Genomic DNA, 22,951 nt, shown 5'->3' with positions numbered 1-22,951 from the left:
AGAATTACTACCTTTCCCTATCAATTAATGTAACCCTTCCACTTTTTCTGATAATCTCTTTTATAATCTAAAGAATGCCCAGAATTAAACTTTATCTCCCGTAGCATAATTCAATGTCATAAGGGATGCCAAATTTTCCCTGTGACTTTTGTCTTGATGAATGTTCTTCTCCCTGTATCTAGGTCATTCAAGTGCACAGAAAAGGTGGAACTATGTAGTCTCTTCCAAGGCTGGGGAAAGATTACACATCACTGGTATTTTTGGATTGCTTCCAAAGACCAACTGATACAGACTTAGCCTTGAAACAGTGAGATTAATTTTTCACATAGACTGCCCATGCTAGGGCAATTGTTGACTTATAATTTGGCTGGTCACTTAAGGTGTTACAAAGCATCTCATCAATCACTGTGTGATTTATTTGACAAAGCCCATTCCTGAAGGGACGTTTCAGCTGCTGTGTTTATCATTGCAATGTTCAAGCACAGGTCTCTTAAGCTTATCATTGTCAACATCTTTTGATGTTTATAGGTTCCCCTTTTTTAATTTGTATAATTCAAGTGGTCAAACATTTGTGTGGACTGGTTAAAGGCCAGTTTATTACAAACTTTTGTTGAAGGTCCCTGAAGAATAATGTGATAAATTTATTAACTAAAAAAATTACAGAATAACATCAGTCTTACAGTGCAGAAAGAGGCCTGCTGGACAAACTTTCCCCATTCCTGAAGAAGGGCTTATGCCCGAAACGTCGATTCTCCTGTTCCCTGGATGCTGCCTGACCTGCTGCGCTTTTCCAGCAACACATTTCCAGCTCTGATCTCCAGCATCTGCAGACCTCACTTTCTCCAGAAAGAGGCTATTGCTCATTGTACCTACACCAGCTCTGCAAATGAATATCATTATCTTTGACAATCTCTGGCTTTATCCCCATGCCCTTACACATTATTTTTATCCAGGTAATCATCTAACACTCTCTTCAATGCCTCAGTTGAGACTGCCTCCTCCACAATTCCATGCAGCGCATTTCAAACACAAATTACTTGCTGTGTGAAAAGGATTTTTTTTCTTATTTTGCCCTTGCTTCTTTTGCAAATCACTTTAAATCTCTGTTGTGTCATCTTGGTTCTTTACAAGCAGAAACAATTTCACCCTCTCTACTTTATCCAGCCAAAGCATGATTTTGAAAACCTCTATCAAAGGTCTCTTCCTTTCTCTAAGGAGGACAGTCCCAAGTTCCTCAAAGCTCATAACTGAAGTTTCTCATCCCTGCAACCATTCATCAGAACTCTCTCTAATGTGTTCACATCCTTCCTATATATATTCTCCAAGCTGTCGGCTTAGCTCAGTTGGCTGGATTGTTGGTTTGTAGAGCAGTGTGATACCAACAGTGTGGGTTCAATTCCCATTACCAGTTTGAAGTTACCATGAAGGACTCTCCTTCTTAACTTCTTCCCTTGCCTGAAGATTAGTGGCCCTCAGGTTAAATCACCACCAGGGTCTTCTCTGTAATGAGAGAGCAGCCTCTATGGTCTGTAAGACTATGGTGATACAACAAGCTGTACATAATACTCCACCTGATATCAAACAAGATGCCAAGACTAAACCAAATACTCATCAGGCAAAAGAATATCTCAAATGAGAAAGTTCCAATAGGTCTCTACAATATACAATTGGCGCATGCAATGTTGTTTGAGTTTCTTCTTGCTAAAATTAAGGTTAACTGTTGAAATCCAATCCAGCAACTGTGATATCTTCTGCAGTTGAATTGTTGGTGTTTTCATGTGAGGTGGGCTCAATGTAACAACAGATTTTAGGAGAGAGAGAAGACTCCTGACTTTGGTTTCGTAGGCATGGCAATTTTAGCCGACAAATTACAGTAAACCATTACTTGTTTTGAGATTTCTTTTTCTCCTCACCCACTGGAGAGAACTTTCTTCCAGATGATTCTAGGTGGGATCTCTTTCTTGACAGATTGGTTGCTTTTTTGTTTCATTCTTTGCTTGCAAGTTAAGAAGGTATTGTTACCATGTGACCTATACAAAAAGCTCGATCATGTTTTTGTTTAAGGCATTTGCAGTTCGAAGACAATCCTTCCCCCACCTGTGGTTCTTAGGTTTGTTATGTTCGATGCCTAATTTTCATTCTCACAATGAGTCATCACTGAAGCTTTGTTATCTCCTGGGTAACAGTGAAAAGTAATTGCATTGAGGATCAACAAGCCAGGTCAATCACGAATACAAGAGCAACAAGGTATGTTGATAATAAAACACTTCATTTATGCCTTTCCCCATAGAAATTTCTGTTGTTTGACAAATAATTCCTTTATAATCAATGCTACTTACCCAAATGAAGATTGCTTTTCATTTTGCACATATCTTGAGGATCATCTTTTGCCATCTTTGGTGCGGAGATTAAGTCTGACAGCCACAGCTCCGTCTGGCCTGGAGATATTTTGAAACAATCTTTTCCAAGGATTTTGAAAAAAAAATTGTAGTCTTTAAAGCAGGTTTTCTATAAGTTATTTGGTCATGTATCTACTGCCTTACTGGAAATAAATAAAACCTAGATATGTTCTTTTGGGTTAGAAAATTATGTTTTAAAAACAAAAAGCAATTTTATTTTACATTCATGCAGGTGATGGTTGCAATATAGCTTCTGACTATTTCCTAGTTAGCTGTTATCTGGGAATTATTTCCTTTCTCTTTTTCCTAGTTTTTAATACAGCTTGTATTAATTCTTGCCTTTGGACTTTGCTAAACTCTCTATTTGCAGCTAAATAAAAACTGAAAGAACTGCGGATGCTGTAAATCGGAAACAGAAACAGAAATTGCTGGAACAACACAGCAGGTCTGGTAGCATCTGTGGAGATGAATCAGAGTTTACAGTTTGGTTGAGGGACTCTTCTTAAAAAGGTCTTCCTCTGAGGAAGGGTCACTCGATCCGAAACGTTAATTCTGATTTCTCTCCACAGATGCTGTCAGACATGCTGAGCTGTTCCAGTAATTTCTGTTTTTGCCTCTATTTACAGCGTTTTCATTTAGTGAGGTCTGCAAAGAATGTGCCAGGCAAGTTCAAAGCTCATTTTCTGGATTAGTGGTGCTGTAAGAGCACAGCAGTTCAGGCAGCATCTGAGGAGCAGTCAATCATTGTTATTTACCAATAAAAATTTCTTGTTCTTTTGCCAGATTTCAACCCTTTAGATTCCCTTAGCAATTTGACCCCTCATTGGGCCTGTAATTCAACCCTTCTTTGGTCAAAGTCCCTTTTTGCTGTTACAAGAGTATCATGAATATGCTGTTTATTTTCTAGACAGAAGGTTTGCTATTCCTGTCTAGTATGGTCATTGCATAGCTCTCAATTTCTTGATTCTTTTTGAGGGAGGTCAATAATTCTTCCAGTTCAGAGAATTTTCCTTTCCCTTGAAGTCCTTGATTTTATCTTTTACCCAACAAATCATTTTAATAAAGTCAAGGTTAAACCTGAATTCAGGAATCCTACTTTGGCAGCTGTACTCTGTGTTACACTGAGGGGTGTGGTTAACTTTTGAACTGCATGAACACAGATATTTGTTTGATCCATTTGTCAGCAATAGTTAACCTTTTAGAACCATTCTGTGGTCCTAATCTTTTCTGTGGTGAAACTGGCTTTGGAAATTCTGTAGATCACCTTTTCTGCTTCTTTCAACTCACATACCTTATGTTAATTCCTTTGAACAACCAAGTGATTTCCCTCACTTCTTCAACTAAGCTGGGCATCTTCCTCACTATCTGTCAGCCTGGAGAGGCATTAATCAGTGTTACTACTTCATTCTATTCATTTTTATTTAGCTACATCAATCTTCACTGGTTGTACTGCCCCCTTTAGGGCTTATACTTTTTTTCAGCAAGCTGACCCCTGCAGAAACTTGCTACAGCTGTTCAGTTTGTTCAGCCTCTCTGGACTTTTCTGAGTATTTTTCAACCTGCAAAATCATTTCCATATAGAAAGTTTTCTCTTTGCATGGTTATGCTTGATATTACATCCATCCTTTAACAAGTTCAATTGTTAAATGAATTTTCCTCAATAGCACCACTTCCCCAGCATTTATGATATTTTCAGAGCCCTTGGGAAATGTTAACAAAGACTAATATTGAAAAAAATGGGTCTTGTGTCCCTGCCTTTGAGTCAGAAAGCTCCAAGTTTAAGTCCCACCTTAGGATGTAATGACTATGGAAGTGCATCATAACACATTCAAAGAGTTTGATTACAAATTAAACTGTTTGATTAAAACTACAAAAACAAATGGGAATACCAAATTATCTGTCAATCAAAGCAATCCAGCAGACAGTTTCCTTAAACCTTCAACAGCTGCTTCAGCCTATTCTTTTCCTGTTTAAAGATTACAGTTCTAAAACATTTCAGATCATGATCTTAAGTGGACCTTATCTGTTCTTCAAGGGAATTTGCATCATCTTCATCAATTCATGACTCCCATACTGTGGGATAAAATCCTTGGGCCAGTCAAAATGGGTCTCTTCGAACTGGGCTCTACGTTTAAATGGCCCTATTGAGTTGGGCTTTCCCTCCTGTATCAGTCACACACATCCCCCTTCCTCCTGCTGAGGGAAGAGGCTGAGATGGTCCAGGTCAGACAACTCCTTCCCCTTCCTGGATCTCTCCATCTCCACCTTTGGTGACCAACTCAACGTGGACACCTACTTCAAGCCCGCTGACTCCCACAGCTGCCTGGACTACACCTCCTTCCACCCCACCCCTGTAAAAAACGTGATCATTTACTCCCAATTCCTCCACCTCTGCTGTATCTGCTCCCAGGAGAAGCAATTTCTCTCCAGAACATCCAAATGGCCTCCTATTTCAAGGACTGCAATTTCCCCTGGCACGTGGTCAACAATACCCTCCAGCACAAATTCCTCCATTTTCCGCACCTCTGCCCTTGAATTCCACCCCTCTAACTGCACTAAGGATAGAACCCCCGGTCCTCACATTCCATTAATCTCCGGATTCAGCACATTATCCTCTGCCTTTTCCGCCACCTACAATTAAACCCCACCACCAGAGATATATTTCACTCCCCATCCCTTTCAGCATTCCGCAGTGATCACTCCCTCCATGACTCCCTCATTAGGTCCACAGCCTCCACCAATTCACCCTCCTCTCCCGGCACCTTTCCTTGCCACCGCAAGGGGTGTAAAACCTGCACCGACATTTCTCCCTTCACCTCCATCCAAAGTCCCAAAGGAGCCTTCCACATCCAGCAGAGATTTTCTTGCACATCCAAACATGTCATCTACTTTATCTGTTGCTCTCAATGTGGTCTCCTCTACATTGGGGAGACAAGACACCAACGTGTAGAACGTTTCAGGGAACATCTCTGGACACACACACCAAACAACCCTACCACCCTCTGGTCAAACACTTCAACTCCCCCTTCCACACCGCCAAGGGCTTTACAGGGTACATGCTGAGAGGATGTTTCCCCTTATGGGAGTGTCGAGGACCAGAGGCCATTGTCTTAGAACAAAAGGGGATACATCTAAGATTGAGATGAGGAGGAATTTCTTTTCTCTTACTACAGGCAGCTTTGGGAGCAGAGTATATTTAAGGCTGAGAGAGTAAAAAAACAATGATCAGTCGGGGAATCGGGCAAGTGAATATGCAGGATGTCGGATCAGCGATGATCCTATTCCTTATAGCCTAATGGTAACTTAGAAATCCAACAAGCACAGTGTCTTATTAACTCCTTCATCAAACAGATTAAAGAACTTTTCATGAATAGCTCAGATTCTGAACCAAGAAGTAGAAGTTGTTATATTAAATTCAATGTCAACTCAAATCAGGTAAAGAAAGCAAATTAAAGAAAGGAAAAAAAGATTAAAAGACAGAAAGCAAATGGTAAAAATTCAAATTTCATTACCCTAAATATCTGAATTCTTAAATCTTTTAAATCTCTAATCTAACAATACTAGGATAGTTGAAGTAAAATCAGAAAATGTGAGACTCGATAATTCCAAATGTTCATTTTTGGTAGCAGTGAGATAGTTCAGGAGTAATACATGACTTGTCACACTATTAAAAGTTACTTACACTAGATTAGGCAAGACCCAACTATTTCTTTCGGGATTCAAGCATATTTGTAGGATGGATTTTATAGAATGGAATTTGGAGGATATATTATCCAAGCATCTAACCTAAAGGTTGTAGACATGAAACCTCATTACCCACAGGCACAAAATTCTGGGGGAGGCTTTAATCAATGCAGAGGGGAACTTCCATCCCCAAAAACAACTGGCACCCACTATTGGGACTACAAGCAGTCCTCACTAAGAAATGAAGCAATCTCCTGGAGTTCAGCTGAGTTTCAGGAATTTTGTGTGGGTGTGGCTGGGATGCCCCAGCAAGGAAGCAGTGGGATTGGGGATGCGGTTTGGATTAGACAAACTCGTGCGAATGAACAAATGAGTCATTCTCTTGTTGAGCACATGAGTGTCCTTAAAGAAAGCAAATCCCTTCCTTCTCAAAGCAGATTGTGCTGTCAAAGTTGCTCGGCTGCCTCCCTAACTTCCCTATTTCTCTACAGACTGGAACTTTTGTGGTAGATGTGGATTGCTGCCTCTAAATGGCTGTTAATTATCTATTGGCTTCAAAAGAGCTCAAGGCAGATAGGCTGCCTGGTGACTTATCTGATGAAGGGCTTATGCCGGAAACGTCAATCCTCCTGATCCTCAGATGCTGCCTGACTTTTCCAGCACCAATCTCTCAAATCTGGTAACTTATCTGACCTGATTTATTTTACATGCTCTCCACCTTCAAGTACAATAGGGGAGTGTAAAATTCAGCCCTATGAGGCAAATGCTGCAATTTCACATTGTTCAAAGTACTTGGTGGGAATTGGATGGAGAGATGACATTTGTGGTATACATTTGGTGGAATATCACATCTCAGACATTTCCATTTTTAGTTGTGGATGTGCAAAGACCAGAAGTTGATGTCTGACCTCCAAATAGCAGTGAGCACTGTTAACCTCGCCATAACCTTTACAGCAAAATATAGTATTATAATTTTTAAGCTATATGGCAATACAGATAAATACAGGACCTTCTCTTACAGTATTATTTGTTGTAGCTGACTAATATCTGAGCTGCAATATTTAATTTGTGCTATTTATTTTACTCAGGAAATTTAACACCACGCCTCAAGAGTCTTTTCAGCAAAAATCCTACATTTGCCGGGGTATGTCTACCAGATGTCCAAAGACCTGAATCACCAGAAAAAAGACTGTTAAGGTGTAATCCTTCGTTGACTGTGCTGGTAAAGGTAAAGTGGAGAGGGAGTCAATTACAATCAGTTATTAGAGGCATGTGTGCTATGATTATTCAACTTTCTTAAAAAAGGAATTTTACCTCTTCCAATTCCATTTTGATTTCCTCCTGACCTCCTCATTCACATTTGGTGTTATTGCATTGCCGTTAATGGGCTCTGAGCGTAAATTGAACAATTGGAAACATGAATAATTTAATGGTAGTGGTTAAAAGATGAAAAATATCATGGGTGATTTAATAGTGGGAAAAGATCTGGATGTAGGTTAGCTCACTGAGCTGGAAGGTCTGTTTTCAAACATTTCGTCACCATGCTAGGTAACATCTTCAGTGAGCCTCCAGATGAAGCACTGTTGGTGTAGCCCACTTTCTATTTATATGTTTGGGTTTCCTTGGGCCGGTGATGTCATTTCCTGTGGTGACACCACTTCTTATGGTGATATTATTTCCGGTTCTTTCTCTCAGGGGTGGTAAGTGGGATCCAAGTTAATGTGTTTGTTGATAGAGTTCTGGTTGGAATGCCATGCTTCTAGGAATTCTCGTGCATGTCTCTTTTTGGCTTGTCCTAGGATGATGTGTTATCCCCGGCGAAGTGGTGTTCTTCCTCATCCATGTGTAAGGAGACTAGTGAGAGTGAGTCATGTCTTTTTGTGGCTAGTTGATGTTCATGTATCCTAGTGGCTAGTCTGGAAGGACACTAGTTCAATTGGGACAACACATCCATCCTAGGACAAACCAAACAGAGACATACACGAAAATTCCTAGAAGCATGGCATTCCAATTGGAACCCTATCAACAAACACATTGACTTGGATCCCATTTACCACCCCAGAGAAAAAGAACCGGACATGATGTCACCATAGGAAATGACATCATCGACCCAAGAAATCCCAAATATATAAATAGAAAGCAGGCTAGACCAGCAGCGCTTCATCCAGAGGCTCACTGTAGATGTTATCTAGCATGATGACGAAACCTCTGAAAATGGACCTTCCAGCTCAGTGAGCAAACCTCCATCCAGAATCTCAACCTGAGCAACAAATCTTCTCAAACCTCGGTGGGAAAAGATGTTTGTGTGAAATAGAACTTGTGGTTATATATAAAAAGAGAAAATTAAGGGAATTTTACTTGACTGAATTGCACCTAACATTTAAAAGGAAGGTAAGATCATAAGAAATAGGAACAAGAGTAGACATTTACCCCTTGAACCTGCTAATCCAACACTCTTTACGTCCACTTTCCTGCCCTTTTCCCGTAACCCTTGATTCCCGTAACTACTGATCCCGAATCTGTTTATCTTAGCCTTAAATATACACAAGGACTCTGCCCCCAAAGCTCTCCTTTAGCAAAGAGTCATAACCCTCTGAGAGAAAGAATTCCTCCTCAGCTCAGTCTTAAATTGGCATCCCTTAATTTTGCAATGTGCCTTTTAGCCATAGACCTCCCAGTGAGGAGAAAAATCCTCTCAGGATTTACCCAGTCAAACCCTTAAAAGAATTCTGTATGTCTCAATGAGATCACCTCTCAATCTTTTGAAATTCCAGTCATAAGACAATCTACCCTTACTGGGAGTCAACTTAATGAAATTCTCTGGACTGCCTCCAATGAAATATTATATTTTCTTAGATAAGGTGACTAATACTGCTCATAGTAGTCCAGATGTGGTCTCACCAGAATCTTGTACAGTTACAGTAAGATTTCCCGACTTTTATACTTCAGTTTCTTTGAAATAAGGGCCAACATTTCATTAGCCTTCCTGATTTCCTGCTGCAACATTGTGCTAGCTTTCTGTACAAATAACAAATCCTTCTGTGTTACAACTTTCTGCAGTTTTACTTATTTAAAATAATACTTTTTTTTGTTCTCCCTTCCAAAATGAACAACTTCACATTTTCCCTCATTATATTAATTTGCAACCTTTTGCTCTCTTACTTAACCAAACAATATCTCTCTGTAATCTGTTTATATCCATCTCATATCTTACCATTCTACTTATTTTATACCATGTGAAATTTTGGCTACAGTACATTTGCTTCCTTCCTCCAAGACCTATTTCTTATGGTCTTATGATCTTACTTTCCTTTTAATTGTAAGTGCACAGGGTTACTGTGCACTTTATCAGTGTTTGTCGATCAGATATTGTTTTGCGCCAATGCACTGTGCTCTTTCATTATTAAAATGGTGTTATTTCAGGAGCCTCCTTCTCCAACAAGCTGCTTACTTGTTCACCACCATTCATGACTGGATGTGGTAGAACAACAGAGTTTTGATCTGATTCGTTGGTTGTGGAATTGCTTAGCTCTAACTTGCTGCTTATGTTTTTTGACAGTCAAGTTAGCTGTTGTGTAGCTTCATTAGGTTGACACCTCATTTTTAGGTTTTCCTCGTACTATTCCTGGCATGCCTTCCTGCACTCTTCACTACCCTGCTTGATGGTTATGATGGTGGAGTATTCTGGGCCATTGTGTTGTAGATTATGTTGGAGTAGGATTTTTCTACTGCTGATGGTCCATGGCACCTCATGCATGCCCAGTCTTGAATTGATTGCTCTGGTAGAAGTTTATCCTATTTAGTACAGTTACAGTGCTACACAACACAATGTAAGGTCTTCTCAATATAATGAGGTAAAGAAGGGACCTTGGCTCCACAATGACCGTGCAGTGATCATTGTTACCAATACTATCATGACAGATGCATCTATGGCCAGTAGGTTGATTAGGATAAAGTCAAGTATGTGTTCCCTCTTGTTTGTTCCCTCACCACCTGCTGTAGCCCTAATCTATCAGCAATGTCTGCTAGAATGTGATAAACTTCATTAGTATTGATACTGCCAATCCAAAACTGGTGGTGAGTATTGAGGTACCCTACATAGTATATTCCATGACGTTGGTGCCTTCAGTGCTTTCTCCAAATATTGTCCAACTTGGAAGAGTACTGAGTCATCAGAAAAGTGAAGATGATATGTGTTCATCAATAGGAGGTTTCCTTGCCCATGTTTGACCTGATGCCATGAAAATTAATGTGATCTGGTTTTATGGTTATCATTAAACTCTTAATTACAAATTATTGTTGTATTCAAATTCAATCATCTGCCATGGTAGGATTCAAGTCCTGGGTTCCAGAGTATTATCTGGGTCTCTGGATTACTCGTCCAACAGCAATCTCATCCAACATGATCTCATTACAGAGGAACCTCGATTATCAGAATGTGATGGGCGGGCACTCTTTCGTTCGGATAATCGATTATTTGGTTAATCGATTAATTGCCTTTCCTCTGGGGCTTGGCGTTTTTTTAATAGATATTTTTATGAGAAATTTAACATTTTTACAAGTTTACAAAAATAAACAAAACTCTCAGATATAAACATTGATATACAATTAGCTCAAATAAACAATAGCCAAAATTTAACAAAAAAACAAAAAAAACGAAAAAGAAGAAAAAAAACAAACAAAACTCAACTATCTACTAATCTAACCTACAACTAACCAGAGTGTATATTTAAGTCTCTTACATGCTCGGAATGTGTTAACATCAGATGTAATAAAACCTGTATTCGTGCGGGATTCCTCCCCCGAGGGGCCTCGGACCAGCCAGGTTTGTAATCTCAATTAGGGGCTTGGCGTTTTTAAAGTCTGTTCCTCGTTCAGGAGACTGCAGAAGCACACGGCGCATGAGACCCTGCCTCCCCGTTCCCCAACCCCATCCAACACTGCCCCCAACTCTGTCCCCCCCCATTCCTAATCCTGCCCAACTCTGCCCTCAACCCCGTCCAACACTGCCCCCAACTACCACCCCGAACACCACCCCCCAACCTCATACGCACCCGCCCCCTTCTCCAGGGCAGCTGGACTGGACACCAACAATAAGACTGCTGCCGCTGCTATCTTTGTGGGGTAAGTCTCCAAATAGTGCGCGCACACACACGCGCACACACACATGCACATGCGCACACACACACACAGCTTTTAACTGCAAATCTTTGACAGGTTCCGCGTTTGCCCTGTATAGGACAATGTTGGAGAGATTATCTGGGGAAGGAGGAGTTAGGGTCCACCCTCTGTAGAACTCCAGGGAAACTTTGGGGAGAGAGAGAGGGCAGGTAATCAGTCATTTGGAGACAGTGCCTGTTTAATCACTGTAAACAAAAGACGTGATCACTGTTGGAAACACGTCTTTGATGTAATGTTTCCATCGGGACCTCGAAGTCTCCTTCGGATAATCTGATTTTCAGATAATTGGTATTTGGATAATCGAGGTTCCTCTGTACAGCTTTTACATCTTCTCCTTCAAATACAGGTTCTCCTTCAAATATGAAACAAGATAATAAGATATCATCTTTGAAAGTAATTCTGTAATAATTCCTGATTAAGAAAGTTGAATTCCTAGATAATTAACTACAACTAATTTTGGGTACCAGATTAAATTTCCTTGTCTGATTTAATTAGTGCAATTTAGGTTTTTGTCGCTCAATATCTGAGTGACAGTTACAGGTTTACTTGACAGACATATCTATTTATGACACTTTCACAGAAATGCTTACAAATGGACCCAGACAAGAGATCATCATGCACTGAGCTGCTGAAAGCTGAATATTTCACAGCAGATGGATTCTCAGAGAAGTGAGGACATTTTCATTCAGAGATTTTACTGGATATTTATAATCTTGCAGATTGTTTTTGTCATAATTGAATGAATAAGGATTCATACTTTAATGGAAATGGAACAAATCATGTATAATTCGTCTGGATGGTACATGGAGGTATTTCTCCTGCAACCACCAGCTCACCCAATATAAGTGTGGATCTTAAACTGCCAGCTCAGAAGCTGGCTTCCCTCCTGTGGTTATATGACAGAAGTAGCCTGAATTGGTCCAGAGTAGAAGCCTCTCATCTTGGGGAGGGGGAAGTCCCACCCTAGCAAGCAGCTGGTCAAACTGAGTGCCTTTTGTTCTTTCACAGAGTATCTGAAAATTCAGTAAGTGTGGCCTTGCCTGCATCATCCCAAGAATAAGTGAGAAAAAGGCTCGCTCTTTTGCATGACGTCTCAAAATGAAATGGCAGATTTGTGATAGTAGCTTACTTGCCTATTAGTTCAGTTTGGTATTGGTATGTTTGTGGCACAGATTAATATGACATGTTATGACAATGGGAATAGATGTTGCTTCTTTATGTCAGGAGGTTTTAGATGCCAGGGTTGTTTGGAATGGTTCTGCAAGAGATGGAGCTTGTATAAATCAAAGAAATTGTATTTCAGCAGGGATGTCAGGGTCTGTTTGTGCTGTTGGAGAGGATTTAAACTAACTATGCAAAGAGATATAGAGTCAGAGCGATGTACAGCACGGAAACCCTCTAAACCCCTTCTATTCATACACCCATCCAGTGCCTTTTAAATGCTGTAATTGTACCAGCCTCCACCACTTCCTCTGGCAACTCATTCCATACAAGCACCACTCTTTGTGTGAGAAATTTGCCGCTTAGGTCCCTTTTTATATCTTTCTCCTCTCACTTAACCTATGCCCTCTAGTTCTGGATTCCCCTACCTCAGGGAAAATACCTTGTCTATTTGCCTTACCCACGCCCCTCATGATTTTATAAAGTTAAAAATCACATAACGCCAGGTTATAGTCCCACAGGTTGAATTGGAGGCACTAGCTTTCGGAGCACTGCTCCTTCATCAGGTGGTTGTGGAGTATAAGATTGTAAGACACAGAATTTATAGCAAAAGATTACAGTGTGATGTAACTGAAATTATATATTGAAAAAGACCTGGATTATTTGTTAAATCTCCCATCTGTTAGAATAACCATGTTGATTTCAGTTCTTTCATGTGTAAACCTCAAAACCTTTGTAAAAGTTACAATTCTCTAAAGTCTCTTAAAAACAACTCACCAGAACGAAGGACCCAATACTCAGCATGAGCAAAACCAATGTAGTGTACAAAATCCCATGTAAGGACTGCACAAAACACTACATAGGACAAACAGGAAGACAGCTAACAATCCGCATCCATGAACACCAACTAGCCACGAAACGACATGACCAGCTATCCTTAGTAGCCACACACGCAGATGACAAGCAACATGAATTCGACTGGGACAACACTACTATTATAGGACAAGCCAAACAGAGAACAGCCAGAGAATTCCTAGAGGCATGGCACTCATCCACAGATTCAATCAATAAGCACATCGACCTGGACCCAATATTCCGACCACTGCAGCGGACAGCTGGAACTTACAACCGGAAGTAGCAGATTCAAACCACTACAAATGCCGGAGGAAGGATCACAGAAGCGCTTCACAGGAGGCTCCCGAGCACTGAGGATGTCACCTAGACAGGGGACGAAACGTCTGCAACACAAATTCCCAGCTCGACGAACACAACCACAACGAGCACCCGAGCTACAAATCTTCTCACAAACTTTGAAAGTGTTTAGTTGAAAAGGCTGAATGTTTAGAAAACACTTGAAAGTATGATATTGTAGTTATTACAGAAATGTGGCTTGAAGAAGGACAGGATGTGCAGCTCTGCATTTCTGGTTGTAGGGTTTTCAAATGTGTTGGGGGGTGGTGGGGTGAGAAAGAGCATCACAATATTAGTTACAGACACACAGTTGTGAGCAGGAATGATATGTCAGAACGATTGTCAAATGACACCAAGCAGGTTGAAATGAAGAACAAAGAACGGTCAGTCACACTGTTGAAAATATACTATAGACTCCCAAACAGTTAAAAGGAAATAATAAAGGAAATGTTTAGGCAAATTGCAGATGTGTACAATTGTGATGGATCCACAATTACCTCAGTATTAGCTAGAATCTGTATAAAGTTATAGAGAGTGCAGAATTCTTAAATTACTTTCAGGAGAATTTTTTTTGATAGTGTAGAGAAAATGCAACTAGAGAGGCAATGGTTCTGATTTAGTTTTATGGAGTAAAGTGAGATGGGGTAAGTGTTATCAGTGGGATAATATTTAAGTGGTAGTGATCAGATTAGATTACTTACAGTGTGGAAACAGGCCCTTCGGCGCAACAAGTCTACACCGCCCCGCCGAAGCGCAACCCACCCATACCCCTACATTTACCCCTTACCTAACACTACGGGCAATTTAGCATGGTCAATTCACCTAACCTGCACATCTTTGGACTGTGGGAGGAAACCGGAGCACCCGGAGGAAACCCACGCAGACACTGGGAGAACGTGCAAACTCCACACAGTCAGTCGCCTGAGGCGGGAATTGAACCCAGGTCTCTGGCGCTGTGAGGCAGCAGTGCTAACCACTGTGCCACCGTGCCGCCCTTTCACACAAGGCATAATTTGCTTAGATTTTGTGCAGTTATGGGGAAAAAAATGATAAAGATAGGCCAGGAGGAGAAATTCTCAAATGGGACAAGGACAATTTGTATAAGCTGAGATGTGATCTGTCAGAAGTGAACTGGAAATGGTTACTTTAAGTGAAAAACCTTAAAAAAAGTGAGGAGTCCAGGGAAATATGTTCCCAAGAGGAAAAAGGCTGAGGTTACCAAATTCAAAGCCTCCTGGATGTTGATGAACATGCCAATAAGATAAAGTAATAAAAGGAAGCTTGCATCTGTTACTTGAGACCAATACTGCAGAAAGCCTAGAGGAATACAGAAAGTTCAGTGATGAAATTAAAGAGGAAATTAGAAAAAGCAAAGAGTGCATGAAAACATTTTTACAAGGAAAAGTCACAGTTCTTTCGATAAGTAAGTAAAGAGCATTGCTCAAGGAAGGAGTAGAACATAATGTAACTAGTGTAAGAAGATTCAGTTATGTTTCATAATGAACAGATTTTGTTTGTTTTCACAAAACTGTAGGATATTGATCTTGGGGTGCAGGAATGAGTTAGCTGGGAGCAGCAGACTTTGTTTCAGTGAAACAGGCTGGTTGTTGGTTTCCACAATAAATATGTATTTAAAAATTGAATCACCAAAAAAATGGATGTGTTCATTTTGGAATTTATTGTGATTGAATGACAATCGTAAAAATAATTAAATCATAAAAACTCTGAGGTTTGTTTGCAGGATCCTTTGAAATATTTGGTTGTATTTGCAGATTTATACCAGAGATTCAAGCTCAAGTTCTTAAGGATATGAAAGACAATCCACTTTTGGTCAGAAAACGCAAAAACATCAGCAAAGAAATTATAGAATATGAAAAAGCGATGTTAACTGTCAAACAAAGTGCCAAAAAACACGGAAAGGTGAGAATTATGGGCTCCTTCATGACATTATTATTTCAATACATTGAATGGGTGAATGTTCATTGGCAATATTTTAGAAAGCACTGAATGGCCAAGAATTAGATACTATCATCTCATTGTTGGGATGAAGAATTTTGTTCCACATACCTGTATCCAAAGAACACAATTGTAATTTAATATAAGCTTAGAAATTCCCAAATATCAATGGAATTACTGTGGAAGTAAATCTAATTAACTCCACAAAGCTCGGGAAGATAAAGCATTGATTGATCTGAAAAGTGACAAGTAACATTCACACCACACAAATGTCGGGCAATGACTATCTTCAATAAGAAATAATCTATCCTTCACCCCATGATATTCAATGGCACTGCCTCACTTAATTCCATGCTATTAGTATCCCAGGGGTTGCCATTGACCAAAAGCTCAACTGGACTAAGCCATGTAATTTCACTGGCTTCAAGAACAGTTCAAAAGCTAGGAATATTGCAGCAAATAACTCACCTCCTGACTCCCCAAATTCTGTCCACCATCTGCAGGCACAACTCAGAGTGTGATAGAATACTTCCCATTTGCCTGGATGGGTGCAGCTCAAACAACACTCTCAAAGCTTGACATCATCTGGGATTGGCACCACATTCACAAACATCCACCACTGATGCTCTGTAGCAGCAGTGTGTACCATCTAAAAGATGAACTGCAGGAATTCACCTGAGATCTTCAGACAGCACCTTCTGAATTCATGACCACTTCTACCTGGAAGGACAAGGGCAACAGATACACAGGAACATCATCACCTGCAAGCTCCCCTCCCATGCCACTCACCATCCTGATTTTCTCATTGTTCCTCAGTGACATGGGTCAAAATCCTAGAATTCCCTTCCTAATGGCATTATGAGTGTACCTACACCAAACACACTGTAGCAGTTCAGAAACGCAGCTTGAGGTAATTAGGGATAGGCATGAATGTTGGCCAGCAGCACCTATGTCCCATGAGTGAATATAAAAAGAAACTTTCTACTGGTTCAGCTCGGACAACCCAAACTTGCATGACTGTTTACAGCTAAGTCCTCAGTGAGAGATCTGAACCTCCTGATCTGTTTCATGAATGAGGTAGAGTAATACTGACCTGTCTGTCTCATGCATTTATTTGTTGAGTTTGTTGGCAGCAGTAAAACTATTCCAACCTTCTTTTCTGATAATTCCACAATCACTGATGTGGGCTACTCTGTTTAGTCCAAGATGTTGTGATCTAACTATCTTTATAAGGAACAATTTTGAGATAATAATGTTGTGTCTATGATCTAGATACCTACTATCTCAACCCAAAGAATTAATCTGAAAACAATCAGTTGTAACAATGAGTAGGAAGAACAAAAAGCTCTGGCAAAACTCAACATGTCAGGCATTATATGTGGAACGAAACAGAATGAGCATTTTAGGTTTTATCAGAATAAGTGGAATGTCATCAGCCTGGACTCTTCACAAATTCTGCGTGATTTGATGAGTTTTTCCAGCACTTCTTTTCTTACTGTAGATTTCCAGCATCTACAGTATTTTGCTTTTGTTGTAATCATGGCAACTGCATGTTTCCTTGATAGAATAGCAGCTTATAACAAAACTGAATTGCCTCATATCTTATAGTTTTGAAGGATTACAATCACATTTGCATTTGTAAAGCATAAGAGTCATAGAGATGTACAGCATGGAAACAGACCCTTCGGTCCAACCCGTCCATGCTGACCAGAGAAGATTGTAGCAATCTTTACTTCCAAACCACACCTGATTTGAGAGTACTTAAGTACCAAAACTTGCAAGTATGTCAAACTGATTCAAATGAGATCTACCACTTAATAATTCACCAAACTGCCGTTTTTGCTGTTGTTATAGACATTTAGTGATAGTTACATATAACTTTAGCCTACACAATGGAGCAATGCAGTTCATCTTGAAATAACTGCACAGAGGCCAGTATCCTGTCAGCAAGTCACCTTTTATTTATATGTGCACAGTACATGAGCTCTGACCAGCCAGCTCACAGTCCCTAGAATAAGGAGACTCTCTGAATCTCCTGTTTATATCTGTCAGCCAGGGCTCTTTGATTGACCCAGGTTATTTACCCAAATCAAGGATCTCATAGTCAGTGAGATCTACCTGGCCCTTGTGCCAATCACTGCAATCTATTAAATCAATAACTCTTGTTTGTTTACCATTTATAAAGATAGATAAGGAGACATCTTAAAATCAGAGCAAGACCATTCAGGAACGATGTTATGAAAGGGAACACAGAGTACAATGTATGGAATTTGCTTCCACATAAGCTGTAGGCGCCAGCCCAACTAATTATTTTAAATCTAGAGTTAAGAGGTATTTGCAAGCCAAGGTTATTAAAGCGTGTGGAAACAATGTGGATTTAGGATCAGCAATGATCTCCTTAATCGTGAACTGACTCGGAGTGGGGGTAGAAAGAACTACTCCTGTTCAGGGCATTATATCAATGACCAAGATGATGTACCTACTAGAGATGGATCAATACTTGATTTTCTGTTGAGAAATAAGGCAGAGAAAATGACTGAGGTGTCAGTGGGGGAGCATTTTGGGGCAAGTAATGATAATTCTATTAGTTTTAAAATAGATATAGAGAAAAAAATAGAACTGTTCAAAAGTTAAAGTTCTAAATTGAAGAAAGGCCAATTTTGACAGTATTAGAGAGGAACTTCCAAAAGTTGATTTAAGGTAAGCTATTCACAGGGAAAGGAATGATTGGGAAGTGGAAGGCCTTTAAGAATGAGAATTCGGAGACGTATGTTCCCATTAGTATGAAGGGAAATGCTGGTAAGTGTAGGGAATTCTGGATGACTCGAGAAATTGAGGCTCTTATCAAGAAAAATAAGGAGGCATATAGCAGGTATAGATAGCTGAGATTGAGTGAATCTCTGGAAGAGTATAAGGGCAGTAGGAGTATACTTAGGAGGGAAATCAGGAGGGTAAGAGGTGGACATGAGATAACTTTAGCAAATCGGGTTTAGGAGAATCCAAAGATATTCTATAAATACATTAATGGCAAAAGAATAACTAGGGAGAAAATAGGGCACCTTAAAGATTAGCATGGCTGTCTATGTGTGGAATCACAGGAGATGGGTGAGATACTAAAGAAATATTGTGCATCAGTATTTGCTGTGAAGAAGAACATGGAAGCTAGGGAGTTTGGGGAAATAAATAATGATGTCTTGAAAAGAGTTCATTTTACAGAAGAGGAAGTGCTGGATGTCTTAAAATGCATAAAGGTAAATAAATCTCCAGGATCTGATCAGGTGTTTCCCAGAACTTTGTGGAAAGCTAGGAAAGAGATTGCTGGGCCCCTTGCTGAGATGCTTGTGTTATTGATAGCCAGGGATGAGATACTGGAAGACCGGAAGTTGGCTAACATGGTGCCACTATTTAAGAGAGGCTGTAAGGAAAAACAAGGAAACTATAGACTGGTGAGCCTTATGTCAATGATGGGTAAGTTGTTGGAGGAATTCTGAGAGACTGGATTTACGCTCATTTAGGAAGGCAAGGACTGATTAGGTATAGTCAACATGGCTTTATGTGTGGGAAATTGTGTCTCACTAACTTGATTGAATATTTTGAAGAGGTGCCAAAGAAGATTGATGAAGGCAAATTTGTAGATGTTGTCTATCTGGACTTCAGCAAAGCATTCAATGAGGTTCTGCATAGTACGTTAGTTATTAAAGTTAGAGTACATGGGATCCAGAGGGAGCCAGCCAATTGGATACAAAATTGGCTTGAAGGAAGGGCACAGAGGGTGGTGGTGATGCTGGGTTGCTTTTTGGACTGGAAATGCGACCATTGATGTGCCATAAGGATCAGTGCTGGGTCCATTGCTTTTTGTCATTTATATAAATGGTTTGGAAGTGAATGTAGGAGATATGATTAGTAAGTGAGAGGGAGACACTAAAATAGGTGGTGGCAAGGACAGTGAAGAAAGTTATCTGAATACAATGGGACCTTGATCAAATTGGTCAATAGGCCGAAGAGTGGCAAATGAAATTTAATTTAGATGTGTGGAATGTTGCGTTTTGGTACGGCAAATCAGGGCAGGGCTTATACACTTCATGGTAGGCACCTGGAGAGTGTTGCCGAACAAAGAGAATTCGGGGTGCAGATGCATAATTCCTTGAAAGTAGAGTCACAGTTAGCAGGGTGGTGAAGAAGGTGTTTGATGTGCTTACCTTCATTGGTCATAACATTGAATCTAGGAGTTGGAGTGTCATATTGCTTTCATGGAAAACATTGGTGAGGCCACTTTTAGAATACTGCATGCAATTCTGGTCGCCTTTCTACAAGAAGAATGTTGTTAAACTTGAGAGAGTTCAGAAAATATTTACAAGGATGTTGCTGGGACGAGAGGGTTTGAGTTATAGGGAGAGACTGAATAGTCAGGGGCCATTTTCCCTAGAGTGTCGGATGCCAAGAGGTGACCTTGTAGTGATTTATAAAATCATGAGGGGCATGAATAAGGTGAATAGCCAAGGTCTTTTTCCTAGGATGGGGGAGTCCAAAACTAGAAGGCATCAGTTTAAGGTGAGAGGGGAAAGATTTAAAAGAACCTGCAGGGTAATATTTTCATGCAGAGGGTGGTGCTTTTGTGGGACAGGCTGTCAGAGGAAGTGTTGGAGGTGGGTGCAGTTGCAACATTTAAAAGGCATCCGCACAGGTGTATGAATAGTAAGGGGTTAGAGGGATATGGGCCAAATACTGGCAAATGAGACTCGGTCAGATTTGGATGTCTGGGCGGCATGGATGAATTGGACTGAAAGGTCTGTTTCCATGCTGTATGACTGTATGACTTTCTGACATAGTAGAGGTAAAGTTCAAAATTTCAAATGTAGTTAAGCTCGTAGGTTTGATATTTTACTAAACACTTCTGAATTTTTAAATTAAGACCAATTGTGAGATTTGTGCTATCAAGTAAAAAACTATCATGAAGTGTAATCTTTGTTCAATATCTGGCCCCAAAACAACTCAGATAGGAACATGGCAGCATCAGAATAATAATGCCTTGTACTTCATTGCAATAGGAACAACATGCATGAATCCTACAAGAATGCACTTCACCTTAATCTAAGCTTTTAAATTGTATCCGTAATAGGGTGTCAATAGATTTTGCCTTTCAGAAAATATCAGCTTTTTCCACTCGACAGTGACATATGCAACATTTATTTTAAGACATTTGAATGCTTCCAATATTAGAAAACAAAATCTTGTACATTCCAATGATTTGTGCTTTTAACTGGATAAAATAAATGCAAGAAGTTCCAAAATGATTTATGGTTTCTAGCTTATTATTTTACTTTTTCAAACACACAGAATAAAATTTTCTTTTCATGTAGGATGCCACAAAAGACAAGGAACCTAAAAGCAGGAAATACAAACGTGCAAATGCAAAAGCAGAAACAACAAAGGCAGAAAAAGTAGATAATCCGAATGTATGGAAATCCTCTCTCATGTGTCAGGAAGCCGTCCAGGGAAATTCCTCAGAAGGAACAGAAGGGAAGAATACAAATTGTAGTAAAACAAATTCAGCAGTCACTTCTGTCAAGGATTTGAACAATAGTGAGGAAGCTTTAAATTCTGTAACAACAGCCAGCATCCCTCCAATTGGCATGCATAGTGGAATGACTACTTCAGCACTTTCCAATAAAAATATCAATACTGAAACCAATGATACCCCAGTATCAAACTCAAGGTAATTACTCAGGAAATATCATTTAAAACAACTTTCTGGTCATCAGTAATATACTAGTCCATGAATAGTTTTCTCTGTGAGACTGTATTAACGATCTTTTTATTGCTCGTTGAAGTCACAGCTGTTAATATGGCAAGCTTTTCCTGTGACTTGCAGTTAGTTAAGTTTTTTGGTTGTTATAGGCATAGTGGTAAGGAGCAAGGTAGAATAAAACCTACATAAAAATAGTCCCTTTTTGACAGTGACCATGGAGAGTGCCTCAGAAGGTACTGAGTTAATAGTTAGAGAAGAGATCATGCTCCAATTCTGACATACAGAATACTTAGGCAATACTTAGTTGCATAATGTTTTACTACTGTATTTATAAATAAAACATACGCTTTCTGGGCCAGGAGCTTTTGGACGATAATGTTCCCCTTCTGGAGTGTGACTAGCCAGCAGCTTTCTGTTCCCAACAGTGCCAGAAGCTACAGTAGATTTGATTGGTTTTGCAAATAATCCCCAGAATCTAACTCCAGGTAGTTCAGGACCAGGTAAGTGTGGGACTTTCAGGGCTGAAACAGAGGTGAGGCTCAGAAGGGTGGGCAGAGAGTGAGGTGAGGGTGTTGGTGGACAGTATAAGCAATGTAGGGTCAAAGAGAGAGCAATAGCAGGGAACAGACCTGGTTGAAGAGCACTCAGTGTTGAAAGGAAGCTTTGTCACACCTACCTTCCACCTGAAGCCTGAACAAGTTCACTTTCCAGGTTTAGCCTTGCCCCTGAACTACTCTCACTAACCTGCAAACCGAGACTGGGTGGCAAACAGCCTTTTTGTGACCATTAATTGGCCACATTAGGACATTATTGAGACAAGGGTGGGTAGGATGGGCTAGGCCATGCCTCTTCCACTGTAAAACCAAGGAGTGGCTGGAGCAGGTGAGTGGCAAATGGAATGGCCTTACAATGAATTTTATGCCCACCCCCACCCTTGCAACACCAGCAAATCTACTAATCGTGAAGTGTAAAATTATGCTCAAAAACAGGACAGTTCTGAAGAAGGGTCGCTGGACCCAAAGGATTCATTCTGGTTTCTCTCCTCAGATATTGCCAGACTTACTGTGTTTCTCCAGCAATTTCTGTTTTATTTCAGGTTTCCAGCATCTTCAGTTTTTTTTTTGTAAAATCCTGTCCCTTGTGTTTCAATAGAAGGCAGAATTTTACGATTAATTGCAGAAACATATTACTATTCTCATTATTACTTGGAGTTTGCTTTTTGTTTTAACTGGCTTAGTTGTCATTTCACAGTTATGTAAGGATGAGCTGAATCTTAATTTAATCATATTGTTTATTTTGTTAAATACAAGTACATGGAATTTAGGGGTTAAAAATAGGCCATTTGGCTCTTGAGCCTGCTCTTACGACTTGACTGATCTGTTTGTGGTCTCATCCCCACTTACTGCATGCATCTCCTTTCGTGAACTCTGTCCCTTAGTTCTTGTCTCCAGCCAGAAGATGAAGCACCTCCCGGTATCCATCTGATCAAGTCCTCTCAGGATCTTATATGTTTCAACAAGATCACTTCTCAGTCTTCTAAATTCCAAATAGTACAACTTCTATCTCTTCTTGCTTTCTTCAGAGGATAGGAAAGCTGGTGAGGAATGATGAAAAATAACTGTTCCACTTT

The 22,951-nt window shown here is 40.0% G+C and overlaps 1 protein-coding gene across 1 annotated transcript in view; it reads left to right on the top strand.

Moving 5' to 3' along the window:
- Positions 1–22,951, top strand: part of LOC122556908 (cyclin-dependent kinase-like 4) — an 81,783-nt gene that overhangs the window by 24,005 nt on the left and 34,827 nt on the right. The window contains exons 5-8 of the mRNA XM_087995043.1: positions 7,172–7,311; positions 11,845–11,933; positions 15,389–15,536; positions 20,933–21,288. Of these exons, the coding sequence (XP_087851169.1) occupies positions 7,172–7,311; positions 11,845–11,933; positions 15,389–15,536; positions 20,933–21,288 (733 nt within the window). The remainder of the gene's footprint in view (positions 1–7,171; positions 7,312–11,844; positions 11,934–15,388; positions 15,537–20,932; positions 21,289–22,951) is intronic.

The sequence above is a fragment of the Chiloscyllium plagiosum genome, unplaced genomic scaffold (genome assembly GCF_037043375.1).
Source record: "Chiloscyllium plagiosum isolate Xiang-an unplaced genomic scaffold, Cpla_swu_hap1 HiC_scaffold_16, whole genome shotgun sequence".
Lineage (NCBI taxonomy): Eukaryota > Metazoa > Chordata > Chondrichthyes > Orectolobiformes > Hemiscylliidae > Chiloscyllium > Chiloscyllium plagiosum.
This window is presented reverse-complemented; position numbering and strand designations above follow the sequence as displayed.